This window comes from Gopherus flavomarginatus, chromosome 3 (genome assembly GCF_025201925.1).
Source record: "Gopherus flavomarginatus isolate rGopFla2 chromosome 3, rGopFla2.mat.asm, whole genome shotgun sequence".
NCBI lineage: Eukaryota > Metazoa > Chordata > Testudines > Testudinidae > Gopherus > Gopherus flavomarginatus.
Genome location: NC_066619.1, coordinates 159,723,799 through 159,738,817, shown reverse-complemented (window position 1 = coordinate 159,738,817; position 15,019 = coordinate 159,723,799). Strand labels below are relative to the sequence as shown.

Here is a 15,019-nt window from a genome sequence, read left to right as displayed (position 1 = left end):
ACGCCGCAGAAGGTCCTGGTGTGACTTGAGGTCAATTGGAGGTGGTCCCGATGTTGACGTCCCCACCACTGCTTCATCCGGGGAGGAGGAGGATGAAACCCCGGGGACAAGCGAGTCTTGGACTGACTCCTGATCCTGAGGAATGTCCAGAGCCGGTAGATCTTGTGGATCCGGTACGTGGGCAGGAGATTCCTCCGTACCAGCCGGGAGAGGTCTGCTAACGGTGGCCTCTGGCGCTCGGTGTTCGGAAGGGCCAGAGCGCGATGGTATAGTGGGTTCACCCTGGGCTTGGTGATAAGCCCAAGGTGTCCAAAAGGACCACTGATGAGGTCCCTGGTCCGGGTCAAGGGCGAACCTGTTGTGAGTATCCGAATCCCCATAGGATGCACTGTCTGCATGGGAGGAGGTAGACGGATGACGAGAAGGCCACGGAGGGGTGGAGACCGTTTGATGCGGGTCACTCGATCTGTCCTCCTGCAGTGCCTAAGAACGGTACCAGGAGTCGTATGGGTGCCGGGAATGAGACTGGGACCTGCGACCGGCGTGGTGCCGGGAGGTCAACCGGTGCCTTGAATCGCCGTGCTGAGATCGGCTGCAAGAGGTACGGTGCCGCGAGTGGTGTCAGGACCTACGGAGGTGCCGAGAGTATCTGGTCAGCAACCGGCACCTCGAACGGTGCCGCGAGTATGACCAGTACCTCGATGGGGAGCAGTACCGGGACTGTGAGCGGCGCCGGAACCGGGACTGATGACAGGACTGAGTGTGCCTGTGGGACCTGGATCGGGACTGGCGACGTTCAGTACCACCAGGCAAAGATGGTGTAATGAGGGCCGGCTTGCCTATTGACTGAACAACCTGCACTGGCGGTGCCGTGGGTTGAGGCAGCTCAGGCTCCATCAAGGCAATCAAGTCCCGTGCCGTGGAGAACGTCTCTGGAGTGGAGGGCACGATAAGCTCAACCACGGCGCCTGCCGGGGAGCTGGCAGGCACCAGACTCGACGGCTCTTGCGAGGCTGGAATCAACGGCGTGGAGGACGTCGGTGCCGCGGCAGTTGTCAGTGCCGGGCGGTCCGACTTAGCTAAGCGCTCAGACTGTGGCGTAGATACAGTAGCCACAGGAGGCTTGTGTTTCTTGCTCCTTGGTGAGAGAGCGCGGTGCCGAGCAGGAGCTTGGGCCGGTGATGGCTGATGTCGCGCGCTCCGGTGCAGAAGAGGCACTTGTTCCCGGTGCCGCAGGCGGTGCCCAAGAAGGAGAAGTCAGCGCTGCCTCCATCAAGAGTTGCTTCAGGCGAATGTCCCACTCTTTTTGAGTCCGGGACTTGAAAGCCTTACAGATGCAGCACTTGTCCGTGAGATGGGATTCACCCAAACACTTGAGACAGGAGTCGTGAGGGTCTCCTGTGGGCATCGGTCTATGACAGGCCGAGCACGGTTTGAAGCCCGGTGAACTGGGCATGGGCCCCGGTACCGGGTGAGGGGAAGGGGCTAATCCCCGATCCCTCTTAACTATATACAATAACTACTACAGAACTAATAACTAAACACTAACTATACTTGTAGGAAATCGAACTATATACACAATACAATAGAAACGAGAGAATCGCTAGGGAGGTGGAGGTCAGCTAAGCTGCGCTCCACTGTTCCAATGACCGACACGGGCGGTAAGAAGGAACTGAGGAGCGGAGGGGCCGGCAGGGGTATATATCCGGCATCATAGCGGCGCCACTCCAGGGGGCGCCCTGCTGGCCCACCGAGTGTTGCTAGGGTAAAAAATCTCCAACGAACGTGCACGCGGCGAGCGCACACCTAACTGGAATGGATATGAGCAAGCACTCAAAGAAGCAGCAGTATTAAGGGGTGGAGGCTGACAGCTCATGACCCCGAGGGGGGTCACAACCCCCAGTTTGAGAACCCCTGAGTTAGTATCATGGAAGTATCATGTTACATAGATATGGAAGTCTCATGACAAACTGTTAAGCCCTCTTATTATAGACTATTGAAACTAAGTTTCTAGAGCTAGGACTGGTAAGAATTAGAAATGTATTACTTTTTAAAGTAGAACGTCATTTTGTTAAGCACACTGTAATTCATCTCCACTAGTATATTAGATGAATTTTGTAGCATCAGTACACATGTTCCTACCACACACAGATTTCAAGACAAGTTTACCAAAAGCAGCTGCTTTAAAGTTTTATTTATTGAAAAGGCTTAATTAGAGTTCATCATTGGCCAGGGCTGACCAATTAAGCCTTTTTAATATTATGAATTCTAGACACCTGGGACTAACAGGCTATTTAACTTTTAAAAACAGGTAGTTTTGTGGGGATTTTCTTCAGTTTCCCTACCAGATGCTATTTCCTATTCTCTTGTGACAGCGACCATGGCACCTCCTTAAAGGGCTCAACATTCAAGGTTTTTTTCATGTGAGTGAGAAAGCAAGCATGTGTTTCGGGGTGAGTGATGGTGGGGTCTTTCAAAGTGACTGGAAGCTTTGGAAAATATAATCTGTGCGTGTGATAGTCATCTAAATTACACCACTCAAGTAACATCACACCCAAGAACTATGATCTCTTCCCCCCTTCGGTATCCAGTAAAGATTTTATTACTCTCCTTTTGTGTTATCGGAATACAGCCCAAGAGCAAATATTCCCCCCTCTAATTAAGATTGCTTCTTCCTACACACAAATGCTACACTCCTCTTTCCAGAGATGTCCAATTCCATTCTATTCATGTTCTTAAACAGCCCTCACCACCAGAGCATCTGAACACTTTCCAGAAGGGCATAAGTGATATGACTATAATTAGTCACATGTTGGTCTTTCTTCCTTCCTCTTCCTAGGGGAAAATAGTGTGAAATTATATGTATTCTTGAAGGAGTGCACTTTGCACTTAGAATGAAAAGTGGCAAGATTTGTGATGATTCTTTGATCCTGTGGGAATTTATTCCCCATTCTGGGACCATCCCCAGAGAAAGCTCTGTTTCCTGTACCGATGAGCTTTACCCTTGCAGAATACAGTTCTATTGTGCCAGAGGACCAGAGTTGCTGACCACAGTCCCGGAACTTTTTGTAATTGTTTAGGGAGTCTGGACCCAAAACACTGAGTACCTTGAAGATAAGGACAGGCTTCTGTAAAGGCTGTTTCTAAGCTCCCTGTCTGACAGAGATGGAATTTAGATTATTTTCAAGAATGGTTTAACAGCTCTGTGGAGATTGATTTTGTTTTTAAAACCAGCCTTTTGGATATTATTTATTGTGTGCAAGTCTCAGACACTCAGTGGTGGAAATAAAAACATTGGTTCAATTTTTTTTTTTTAAGTGATTGACAATCTAGTCTGGCAGAGCATAGTCCCAGATCGCCTTTAACTGTCACAATAACAACCTTCCAGCCAACAAATTGAGCTATTTGACTAAACCTGAGGCACACAGAGAGGCTTCTGGAGTTGCATGAATTGCCTTCCATTATAATCCAAGTATCTCTCAGCCTTAGGAGCCAAGGATAAAAGTGTACTACTTCCATATTTTAATTAGTAATCCATTTTTAACTTTAAAAATCTGTCACTGAAAGGGAATAAATCAAACTTTATATCAACATTTCACCACAAATTACAGCCTTGTATTCACTGAGGCCATATGTTGCAATACAATATTAAGTTAGAGAGATGAGAAGGTCCTTAACTCAAACCCCCCACCCTAAATACAGTTGCTCCAAACAATTATTCTGAGTATACTAGCCAAAGTTTTGTTTTTAAATATTTTTAACTTTTATGCAATACTACAAGACAGGCATTTTAACATTGCTGATGATTTCTATGACAAAGTGAGTGACTATAAAGAAGTGGTTAATACACACCATGTAGAACTGCAGACGATAATGTCTCTTCACTAAGCTCAGTACAAACATGCAGAAACCTGAACAACAAAGAACAAACAAAAAGATTGCATGTTGTGCATGTTGTGCAATCTTATATTCTAATTACACAGATAAACAGAACCTTGATATACAACAATTAGTTTACTTTGAAGAGGCTTATTCTTCCATCAGGCTTTTAGTTTAAAGGATTACAGTATATCCAGTAAATGATATACTGAGATTTACTTTCATCGGCATAAATATATTAATTATTTCATGTCTACTTTGTTACTTTCAATTATCAGCAAAAAACAGTCACCATATACATTAATTTTACATTACCTTTAAAAATCAACTCCTCCAAAACAAGTGACAGCTATCTTATTCTGATGTTCGCTTCATTAGAGCTAATTTAAAGAAGAATGCCAGGTTTGAGGTCCCTTGCCCAAGAGACTGAGTGTTATATTTGTATGAAACAAATAGAAATGGTATTTTGTTTATTTATAGAGTAGCCCCACCACCAACCCATAGCCAAGGGATGTACAGGACAGTGATTTGGCTTGATGGTCAGGGGAATTATATCCCTCTGGTCCTGGCTGGTATGAGAAATGGCGGTACCTCTTCCTCCCACCGTGGCAGCCTTGTGCATGACCTGAGTTTGGGCAGAACTCAGGGGCCCTTAGTTCCCCACAAAGATACTTTAGTGGCCCCCATACAGCTCACATCTTAAGGATATTAAAGAAACTAAGGATGAAAACCATGATCCATAATTGTTTTGTCTCTTCGACAAACTACTGAGTAATAGTGGGTCAATTTTCAACCTGGAAAAAGGTTAAATCGTGAGGTGCCACAAGGTTCTGTATTATGGCCAAGATTGCTTAATGTGTATTTATGAAATATCGGAAACACAGGAGGAACAGTAAAATGGCAAAATAGGCAGATGACAAAATAAATTCAGGTGAAAGGTGACTGTGGTGCTTCAGAAGAAGCAAAGAGATTAAATGGGCAACACAATGCCAGATAAAATTCAGTGTTGATAAATGCAAGGTAATATATACATTGAAAGTAATAATCTGAACTGCTCATACACAGCTAACTACTCAGGAATGCTTTTCCTGTGGGCAGGTTATTCCATACTGCCCACTTCGGGATTCTTGCATGTTTTTCAGACAAATCTGGAACAGGCTCCTGTAGATCACTAGCCTGGTCCATTATTGCTAATTCTATGCTCCTAACTGAAAGCAAAATTAGAAGACAAAGGCTTTCCACAAGCAACTTTGCAACTGGAACTAGGTTAAAAATTCTGTTGATACGTAAGTCAAAACAGAACCCTGCCTTCACACCCAGTATTAGGTGTTCTAGAAGTGTTCCTTAACCAGACAATTTATGGTCTTAAAGAGCCATAATACACACTCTCTTCAGACTGTTTCAACTATCACTATGCCCCCACAGTGTTTAGAAACATCACCCTTGACTTGGCTAGCCAAACAGATAAAAGTACAAAGCATGTAGTCTGATACCTCCAGCAGTAATAATATATGTTCATTTATGACAAGCCTTATTCTCTCTCCCCCACAATCCTCTGCTTTCTAAGCAACCCCCTTTTAGTCAGCAACCACCACCTGAAATCTAATGGAATGCAAAGCATTATGTTCAATTTTTCATTGGCAAAACAAACACAGACACCTGCTTTCCTTTAACAAGGGGGAGAGAAAGTAATGGAATGTGAGAAAAGCTACAGGAAATTATATGAACTTTTGAAGTGCAAACAAACACATGCAAATGTGAACACCATCACTGAATAAGAATACATTAACCAGTGATGGAATTGGGAATAGTTCACCAAAAACTCACCTGTCAAGTAGAGTGTAAAAGATATAAACCTGTGGTAGCGAATTAGGAATTGAAGTTGTTCTCTTCTCTGAACAAACGTAGCGAAGTAATCTGCCACTGTCTCTCCATAGAAAAAATAGTTCACACACAACAAAAAGTACCTATAACATATACAACAGGTACTGGTTATTTTTTCTAGACTTAAAGTATCTTTCCTGTACTGTTAGATTCTTTTAACAAAAGAAACATTATCAAAAAGTACAAACTGAGGCAAATAAAACAGATGCTATTGGGCAAATTAAATGCAAACAAAATGTCAATAATTCCATTGATTGAAATTCTTGCTTGTTACTTACCAGCTTAAGGTTCTAAACCACGGTAATTCATAGGAATGATAGACTCTATAGCCTATAGTAATGATTTCATGGAAACACTTTACTTGAATGCTCAAGACCTGAAATTAAGATAGAAAGAATTATCATCTAGGTGCACAGTTCTCTAAAGGGACTAACAGATATTAATACCTGCATTAAAAAAAAAGTCTGTTGCACAGTCATTGCATAAGTGGTTTGGATAATTTCAAAAGGGATACAGGATGAAACATGCATCCAGTGAAGTGGGTATTGACCCATGAAAGCTCATGCTCCAATATCAAAGGGTAGCCGTGTTAGTCTGGATCTGTAAAAGCAGCAAAGGATCCTGTGGCACCTTATAGACTAACAGACGTTTTGGAGCATGAGCTTTCGTGGGTGAATACCCACTTCCTCAGATGCATGTAATGGAAATATCCAGGGGCAGGTATATATATGTGTGCTAGCAAGCAAGCTAGAGATAACGAGGTCAGTTCAATCAGGGAGGATGAGGCCCTGTTCTAGCAGTTGAGGTGTGAAAACCAAGAGAGGAGAAACTGGTTCTGTAATTGGCAAGCCATTCACAGTCTTTGTTCAATCCTGAGCTGATGGTGTCAAATTTGCAGATGAACTGAAGCTCAGCAGTTTCTCTTTGAAGTCTGGTCCTGAAGTTTTTTTGCTGCAGGATGGCCACCTTAAGGTCTGCTATAGTGTGGCCAGGGAGGTTGAAGTGCTCTCCTACAGGTTTTTGTATATTGCCATTCCTAATGTCTGACTTGTGTCCATTTATCCTTTTCCGTAGAGACTGTCCAGTTTGGCCGATGTACATAGCAGAGGGGCATTGCTGGCATATGATGGCGTATATTACATTGGTGGATGTGCAGGTGAATGAACCAGTGATGGTGTGGCTGATCTGGTTAGGTCCTGTGATGGTGTCGCTGGTGACCACACCATCACTGGTTCATTCACCTGCACATCCACCAATGTAATATACGCCATCATATGCCAGCAATGCCCCTCTGCTATGTACATCGGCCAAACTGGACAGTCTCTACGGAAAAGGATAAATGGACACAAGTCAGACATTAGGAATGGCAATATACAAAAACCTGTAGGAGAGCACTTCAACCTCCCTGGCCACACTATAGCAGACCTTAAGGTGGCCATCCTGCAGCAAAAAAACTTCAGGACCAGACTTCAAAGAGAAACTGCTGAGCTTCAGTTCATCTGCAAATTTGACACCATCAGCTCAGGATTGAACAAAGACTGTGAATGGCTTGCCAATTACAGAACCAGTTTCTCCTCTCTTGGTTTTCACACCTCAACTGCTAGAACAGGGCCTCATCCTCCCTGATTGAACTGACCTCGTTATCTCTAGCTTGCTTGCTAGCACACATATATATACCTGCCCCTGGATATTTCCATTACATGCATCTGAGGAAGTGGGTATTCACCCACGAAAGCTCATGCTCCAAAACGTCTGTTAGTCTATAAGGTGCCACAGGATCCTTTGCTGCTTTTACATGCTCCAATATGTCTGTCTATAAGATGCCACAGGATTCTTTGCTGCTTTTACAGGATGAAACAAACATTCTGTTTTGAACAAATAAAAAATATGAGGCATTCTATACAATGAAACACTGGGGACTGATTTTAGTTGTTTTACCATGAAACCAACTGAGGTTATCAACATTTCTAGGAAAAACGTTTTTTTTAGAAAAAGGTTTGATAAATGCACTCACAAATGGCAAATAAGAAGCCTTTCTTGATTAATACGGTTTTCAACACTTTAAATAAAAAAAAAAAAAAAAAAAAAAAAAAAAAGGCAAGCCCAAATTTAATTTCGCATTTAAGGGGGAGATTTTCAAAGGCTCAGACAAAAGTTAGGTGCCCATTTCCCACTGAAGAGCAACAGGAGTTGGACATAGGTGTCTATACTACACAGTTAACATGGGTTAACCCAGCTCATGTTGGCATCCCCATTGCAAAGTGCTACCAAAGTTACTTCTGTGTCCTCACTGTCTCTGCATCCACCCATCCTTTACACAGAGAGACCTAGGGTCACTGTTTTTCCCAGTCAATTGCATCAGTTGCAGGAGACCTTCTCTGTCCTATAGGAAGAATCGCAGGAAGACACTGGAGGACTATCAGCACTTCAGTGATTTAGCCTGTGTCCTCATTGCAAAGTAGGAGAGTTCCAGCCAGAGTTAAAGTGGATCCTGGTTGTAACCCATACCCCATACCAGATAAGCTTAAAGCACCTCCAAACCCAGATCAGAGTTTTTTTCTATGTAGATAGCAGGGAGGCTAAGGCTAAAACCAGGGAAAGAGTCTAAGCGTGCCGTGTAGACATTTGTGCACTGTAGATACCCTACATTTCCTAGGATTTTCTGGCAACTAATAGATCATTACAAGCTGAACAGATCAGCACTGTCTTCCTGAATGTGTAAACAAACACCTTTGTTTACACTTGGCAGAAGCATAAATTGATAACACAAATATGACATTTTCACAAATACAATGTTAAACAATTATGTCTTAGTGTGGACAACACTCATTTAATGTGTGTTAGCTGGTCATTGCTAACATTTGTCGTCATATTTAACATTGTATTTAACGTGATAGTTAAAACACATTAACTAACATGTTGCTTTTTCACAGTATAGCCAGGACCTCAATGTTTACCCGCTAAACTTCTAAATATTTAGATACCAGTGCTCACAAACCCTCCATGCACTTTAAGCCTTACTAAGCAGGTAAATTTTTTACCTCAGAACCTCTGACAAGATTTAAACATTTCTCTCCCTCCTCTGCTGGAAATAAAATTGTCAGTCTTTCCACTGCATGAGCCATTTTTCTTTATAAAATAGGTGCTAGAATATGTCATCAATCAAATGTAGTATCTCTAGATAGTTTACAATATTGTCAAAAGATCTGAGCCCTGAAACTTCTGCAGAGTGGTGGTACACGGGAATAAGTTAATACTGTTACTTTTTGGTTCAAGGCTTGACAGTTAAGGCTGTGTCATGCATGCCTCAAAAGGTAAATATACTAAACCATGTGGCAAAACAAACAGTTATTTTTCCTTCCTCTTTACAACCCTATCAGCAGAGAGCGTGAACACTTAAAGTAAGAAATCAACACATATGCAAAGATACTACTATACTCAAAGTAGTTATTACAAGAAAGAAACGCCATTCATTAAAAGAATGAATATCAGCATTTACAGATCTCCCTTCCTAGAAACTAGAGGAAAAACAGTATCTACAAGATATAAATATAGGATATGAAAATACTGATAAAACAACATTCCAATGGCTCACTACGTGTCACAGCTTCCATAGATGTTTCAAAATAGGAGCGTTCCCCCCTTCCCCATGACCTATCTGGGCAGCTAGAGACATTTATTTGGGGTCAAATTCAATAGAACTAATGGGTACAACTATTACCCCATTTCAATTGTTCAAAATGATGTATCAGGCTATTACTTCTCAAGGTTGGAAAAGTTATATTTATCAATTTTTTCTAATGAATAATTTTTGTATCATAAAAAAACTGAAACACATATATACTGTTAAGGAATGTAGATAATTTGAAAGTTTAATACACAGGGAAGTTGTCATTTGAACTATTAAATATCACTTTTAAACATCTGCCTGTAAGAGCACATAAGGGTCCTGCAACCAGACCCATTTTTACTATCAGGTAAATTAAAGATGATTTTTAACAGATCACAGATAATTGTACTGTGTTAAAAATGCCATAAGCTACTGGAACATCGTCTATACTTGAGATACAGTGGTGCCAACACTCGGGTTAAGTTCTTCAAAAGTCCATAGTATAGGATTTCAAGTGCATGCATCTCCAGGCTCTGTTATACACATTCCTTATGACCTGTCCTCCCCCTCCTCCACAAAAAAAAAAAAAAAAAAAAAAAAAAACCTAATAGATATCCACTGAGCATTACTTGTTTTCCTCCACTGTAAATTTCTTCTGACCAAAAACATTAGACTACTTGGATTCATTACTGATATACATGGAACTTCTATTGTTTTTATTTTCCAGACTTACTAAAAGATGTTTAAGAGAAAACTGCAGCTGTGGTGGGGGGAAGGAAAGGGGGAGAGGGTTGAAAGACATTTTCCAAAGAATTTATTGCATGACTACTCGATCTAAATTGAATTTGATAAGACAGAAAAGAAGCATTCAGTGTCTACTGCTTTATTACAAGGTTGTATAGGACACTGATACAACTTTGAGTAAGACTAGGCATGTTTCAAAGCTAGGAGTAAAATGTATTTCTTTATATTAGGAGTGATTGCCGTAACAGGCACACAGACTTGCCATGACTATATAAAGAACTCTCTCAGGAGGCCACATCTGATGTTTCAAAAGAAAGTGAAAACCCACCATACACGTAACCAATTGTACAATGCTGTACAAAGAGGAAAAAATTCCTTGAGAGACAACTCTATGACCCGCATCAATAGATAATGGGGGAGTGTGTAGAGAAACAAAAAGGTTAATCTTCTAGGGGCTATTTTCAAAAACTATCTATGTACACAGTACATGGAGCAAAGTTTTACCTGAATGATAATGGAGAAGATATTTAAAGTTAGAGATTAATGAAAACACTAACTTAACCACCTGCATTTTGTAAAGTATGGCAACTAACAGTTGTTAGAAAAAAGTCACTAACACAAGAAAAGCAAGCTTTCAAGTAAACTGATATTCAGACATACTGAAAACCAGCCATGGTTGCTAAGCGACAATAATTAAAAAAAAAACCCAAACCCAAAATACAATGTAAAAACTATATATCTGCATCCATCAAAATCTCACCCACCTTCTCAGAAGGACTCTCAAATACATATTGTATATTCTCCTAGTGTGTCAACCCAACTCAGCCACAATTACCTATGTGACATCCCAAGTAAATCTCTGATTTTTCAATAGAAGCTGAGGTAAGCCTACTTTAAGCCTGAAAATCCCACATGTTGATCTAAAGTAGTCCATTATGAAGAGGGTTTCAGACACTCTCGACATACAAATCCTTTAGAATTCTAAGAAGCCATGGTATGAAAAAGAAATTTCTACATGCAAATAACTGAAATTGCATGGAGATATCAAAGCTTCCTTCAGTTTCTAAAGATACTTACTTGACACATGCCAACAGTCTGGCTCATCAGTGCCCTTAGCAGACCTTCAGTAGTTGTACCACATATAAAAGTTTGAGACTGCTATTGCCTGCTATTCCTTTAGCTCAAGCTGTAGCGGCCCATGATTTTAGACCCCAACGTACTGGGTTAGAGCCTTAAAGATGACCCATGGACATTGTTACATGTTTCCTGAAGAATAGTTAACAAAAAAGATGGTTACTCACCTTTGTAACTGTTGTTCTTCGAGAAGTGTTGCTCATATCCATTCCAATTAGGTGTGCATGCACATTTGCCGGAAGATTTTTACCCTAGCAACACTCAGTGGGTCGGCTGGGTGCCCCCTGGAGCAGTGCCGCTATGGCGTCGGATATATATCCCTGCCGACCCAACCACCCCTCAGTTCCTTCTTACCGGCTACTCCAACAGTGGTGAAGGAGGGCGGTTTGGAATGGATATGAGCAACACATCTCGAAGAACAACAGTTACAAAGGTGAGTAACCATTTTTTCTTCTTCGAGTGCTTGCTCATATCGATTCCAAGTAGGTGATTCCCAAGCCTTACCTAGGCGGTGGGGTCGGAGTGAGATGCTGCAGAACGCAAAACTGCTGAGCCAAAGGCTGCATCATCTCTGGACTGTTGAGCCAGAGCATAATGTGAAGCAAAGGTGTGGACCGAAGACCAGGTAGCTGCGCGACATATCTCCTGGATAGGTACACGAGCCAGAAAGGCGGCAGATGAAGCCTGAGCCCTGGTAGAATGCGTGGTGATGTGGCATGGGGAAATATGAGCCAAATCATAACAAGTGCGGACCCAAGATGAGATCCTCTGAGAGGAAACAGGTAGACCTTTCATTCGGTCTGCTACCGCAACAAAGAGTTGTGGCGTTTTACGAAAGGGTTTTGTCCACTCAATATAAAATGCGAGCGCTCTATGGACGTCCAGGGAGTGCAACTGTTGCACCCGTCGCGTTGAGTGTGGCTTCGGGAAGAAGATCGGGAGAAAGAAAGGCCGAAACCACCTTAGGGAGGAATGCCGGGTGTGGCCGCAACTGCACCTTGTCCCTGTGGAACACACTGTACGGCGGATCCACCGTAAGAGCCCTAAGCTAGGAGACTCGTCTGGCCGATGTAATGACTACGAGGAAAGCTGTCTTCCAAGACAGGTAGAGTAGCAAGCAGGTTGCTAACGGCTCGAATGGGGGAGACATAAGCCTGGTTAAAACCAGGTTGAGGTCCCAGGTCGGGGCTGGGAGGCATACTTGGGGGTATAAGCGCTCCAAGCCCTTGAGAAACCTCGAAACAATAGGGTGAGAGAACACGGAACGCCCATCTTCCCCTGGGTGGAAGGTAGAGATAGCTGCCAAGTATACCCTCAGTGATGATACTGCTAGACCCTGCTGTTTGAGAGACCAGAGGTACTCCAAAATAGAGGGAAGAGAGACCTCTGACTGGTTTAGCCACGCAGCAGCCATGCCGTGAGGTGAAGGGCCTGCAGGTCTTGGTGGCGAAGCCTGCCCTGGTCCTGAGTTATGAGGTCTGGGTGGAGTGGCAGGGTAACTGGGTTGGCTATAGACAGGTCGAGCAACGTGGTGTACCAGTGCTGCCTGGGCCACGCTGGAACGGATCATGACAATGCGCACTCTGTCCCTGCGGAGTTTTAGCAGGACCCTGTGAACCAGCGAGAATGGTGGGAAGGCATAAAGCAGCTGGCTCTTCCACGGCATCAGGAAAGCGTCCAAGATCGATCCCGGAGAGAGACCTTGGAAGGAGCAGAACATCTGGCATTTCCTGTTCACATGGGAAGCGAACAGGTCTATGTGGGGAAATCCCCACTTCTGGAAAACAGAATGAATAACGTCCGGGCGGATCGACCATTCGTGAGACAGGAAGGAGTTGATCCGCCAGAGTGTTCTGAACCCCTGGGAGAAAAGATGCTACCAGGTCTATCGGAGTGGGCTATGCAAAAGTCCCAGAGTTGGATGGCCTCCTGACAAAGGGGGGAGGATCGTGTCCTTCCCTGCTCGTTTATGTAGTACATGGCCATTGTGATGTCTGTAAACACTGAGACACAGCGGCCTTGTAAGTGCTGTTGAAATGCCTGGCACGCCAGGCGGACTGCTCTCAGTTCTCGGACATTTATGTGTAATGCCAGTTCCTGAAATGACCAGGCGTACTTGGGGGTATAAGCGCTCCAAGCCCAAGGCCTTGAGTACGAAGGTGTCCGAGGTGAGCACCCCAGCCGAGAGATGACGCGTCCGTCATCAGGGACACTGAGGGCTGGGGCGGATGGAACGGCAGCCCTGTACACACCAGGGAGGAAGTTAGCCACCAGTCTAGGGAGCCTAGGGTGCTCGGGGGAATGGTGACTATCGTGTCTATTGGGTCCCTGCCCAGGCGGTATACTGAATTGAGCCAAGTTTAGAGAGCATGGAGGCGAAGTCTGCCGTATTTGGTTATGAACGTGCAGGCAGCCATGTGACCCAGGAGACCGAGACAAGTGCAAGCCGAGGTCGTCAGGAAATTCTGTAGATCTCGGATGATTGTTGCCATTGCCTGAAACTGCGGCTTCGGTAAGCAGGCCCTGGCTAGATTGGAGTCCAGTATAGCTCCTATGAAATCTAACCTCTGCGTGGGAACCAGAGTGGATTTTTCTATATTGATCATCAGGCCTAGACGTGTGAATAGGTCCTTGACGATGCCCACATGCTGGGTGACTTGTGTCTCGGAGGCACCTTGGATGAGCCAAATCGTCCAGATACGGAAAAATGTGTATCCAACGTCGGTGGAGATAGGCGGCGACTACAGCCATACACTTTGTAAATACCCTTGGGGCTGCAGAAAGACCAAACGGCAGGACCGTAAACTGGAAGTGCTGACGGTTGGCTACGAAGCGGAGGTACCTCCTGTGTGGAGGAAAAATGGCGATGTGAAAGTACGCATCCTTCATATCGAGGGCAGCATACCAGTCTCCAGGATCCAAGGACGGGATAATGGTCCCCAGGGATACCATGCGGAATTCAACTTTGTCATAAACTGGTTGAGTCCTCGCAGGTCTAGGATAGGTCTGAGACCTCCCTTCAACTTGGGGATTAGGAAATAACGGGAGTAAATCCCCTTGCCCCTTTCGTCCTTTGGTACCTTCTCTATAGTTCCCATGGTGAGGAGCATCCGCACCTCTTGCGAGAGGAATTGCTCATGAGAGGGGTCCCTGAAGAGGGACGGGGTTGGAGGGTGGGAAGGCGAGGTTGAAATAAATTGGAGGTGGTACCCATACTCCACCGTGTGTAGGACCCAGCGATCTGAAGTTAACTGGGACCACGCCGGGAGGAAGTGGGAGAGACGGTTGGAAAAGGGAGGAGAAGGATCCTCTCGGGCGCACCTTCAAAAGTTCATCTTTGGTCCAGCTGGTGGTTTCGAGGGAACTTGATTTTGGCCCCCTTGGGGTCCTGATTGTCATCTACGACCACCTCGGCCGCGCCGCCTGCCAAAGTCCTGTCTTTGTCTAGGCGTAGAGTATGGGCGGTGAGGCTGGGGACGGAAAGGTCTACGCTGGGTCACCGGCGTATGCATGCCGAGAGAGCGCATTATGACCCTGTTGTCCTTCAGGCTTTGCAGCCTGGGGTCAGTCTTTTCTGAGAAGAGACCTTTACCATCAAATGGCAAGTCCTGAATGGTATACTGCAGCTCCGGTGGGAGGCTTGAAACCTGAAGCCATGAAAGGCCAGAGTCCTGACTGCTGAGTTGGCTGCATCCAACGAGGCCTGGAGGGAAGTTTTGGCCACCTTTTTCCCTTCCTCCAAGAGGGCAGCGAACTCTTGGAGGGAGT

At 44.4% G+C, this 15,019-nt stretch overlaps 1 protein-coding gene across 2 annotated transcripts in view; it reads right to left on the bottom strand.

Moving 5' to 3' along the window:
• The window catches only part of CDS1 (CDP-diacylglycerol synthase 1), an 88,933-nt gene that overhangs the window by 32,305 nt on the left and 41,609 nt on the right, over positions 1–15,019 (bottom strand). For both annotated transcript variants that reach the window (XM_050945189.1, XM_050945190.1), the window contains exons 4-6: positions 6,042–6,139; positions 5,707–5,846; positions 3,853–3,911 (exon numbers count right to left, since the gene is read on the bottom strand). In XM_050945189.1, coding sequence (XP_050801146.1) covers positions 3,853–3,911; positions 5,707–5,846; positions 6,042–6,139 — 297 coding nt within the window. The remainder of the gene's footprint in view (positions 1–3,852; positions 3,912–5,706; positions 5,847–6,041; positions 6,140–15,019) is intronic.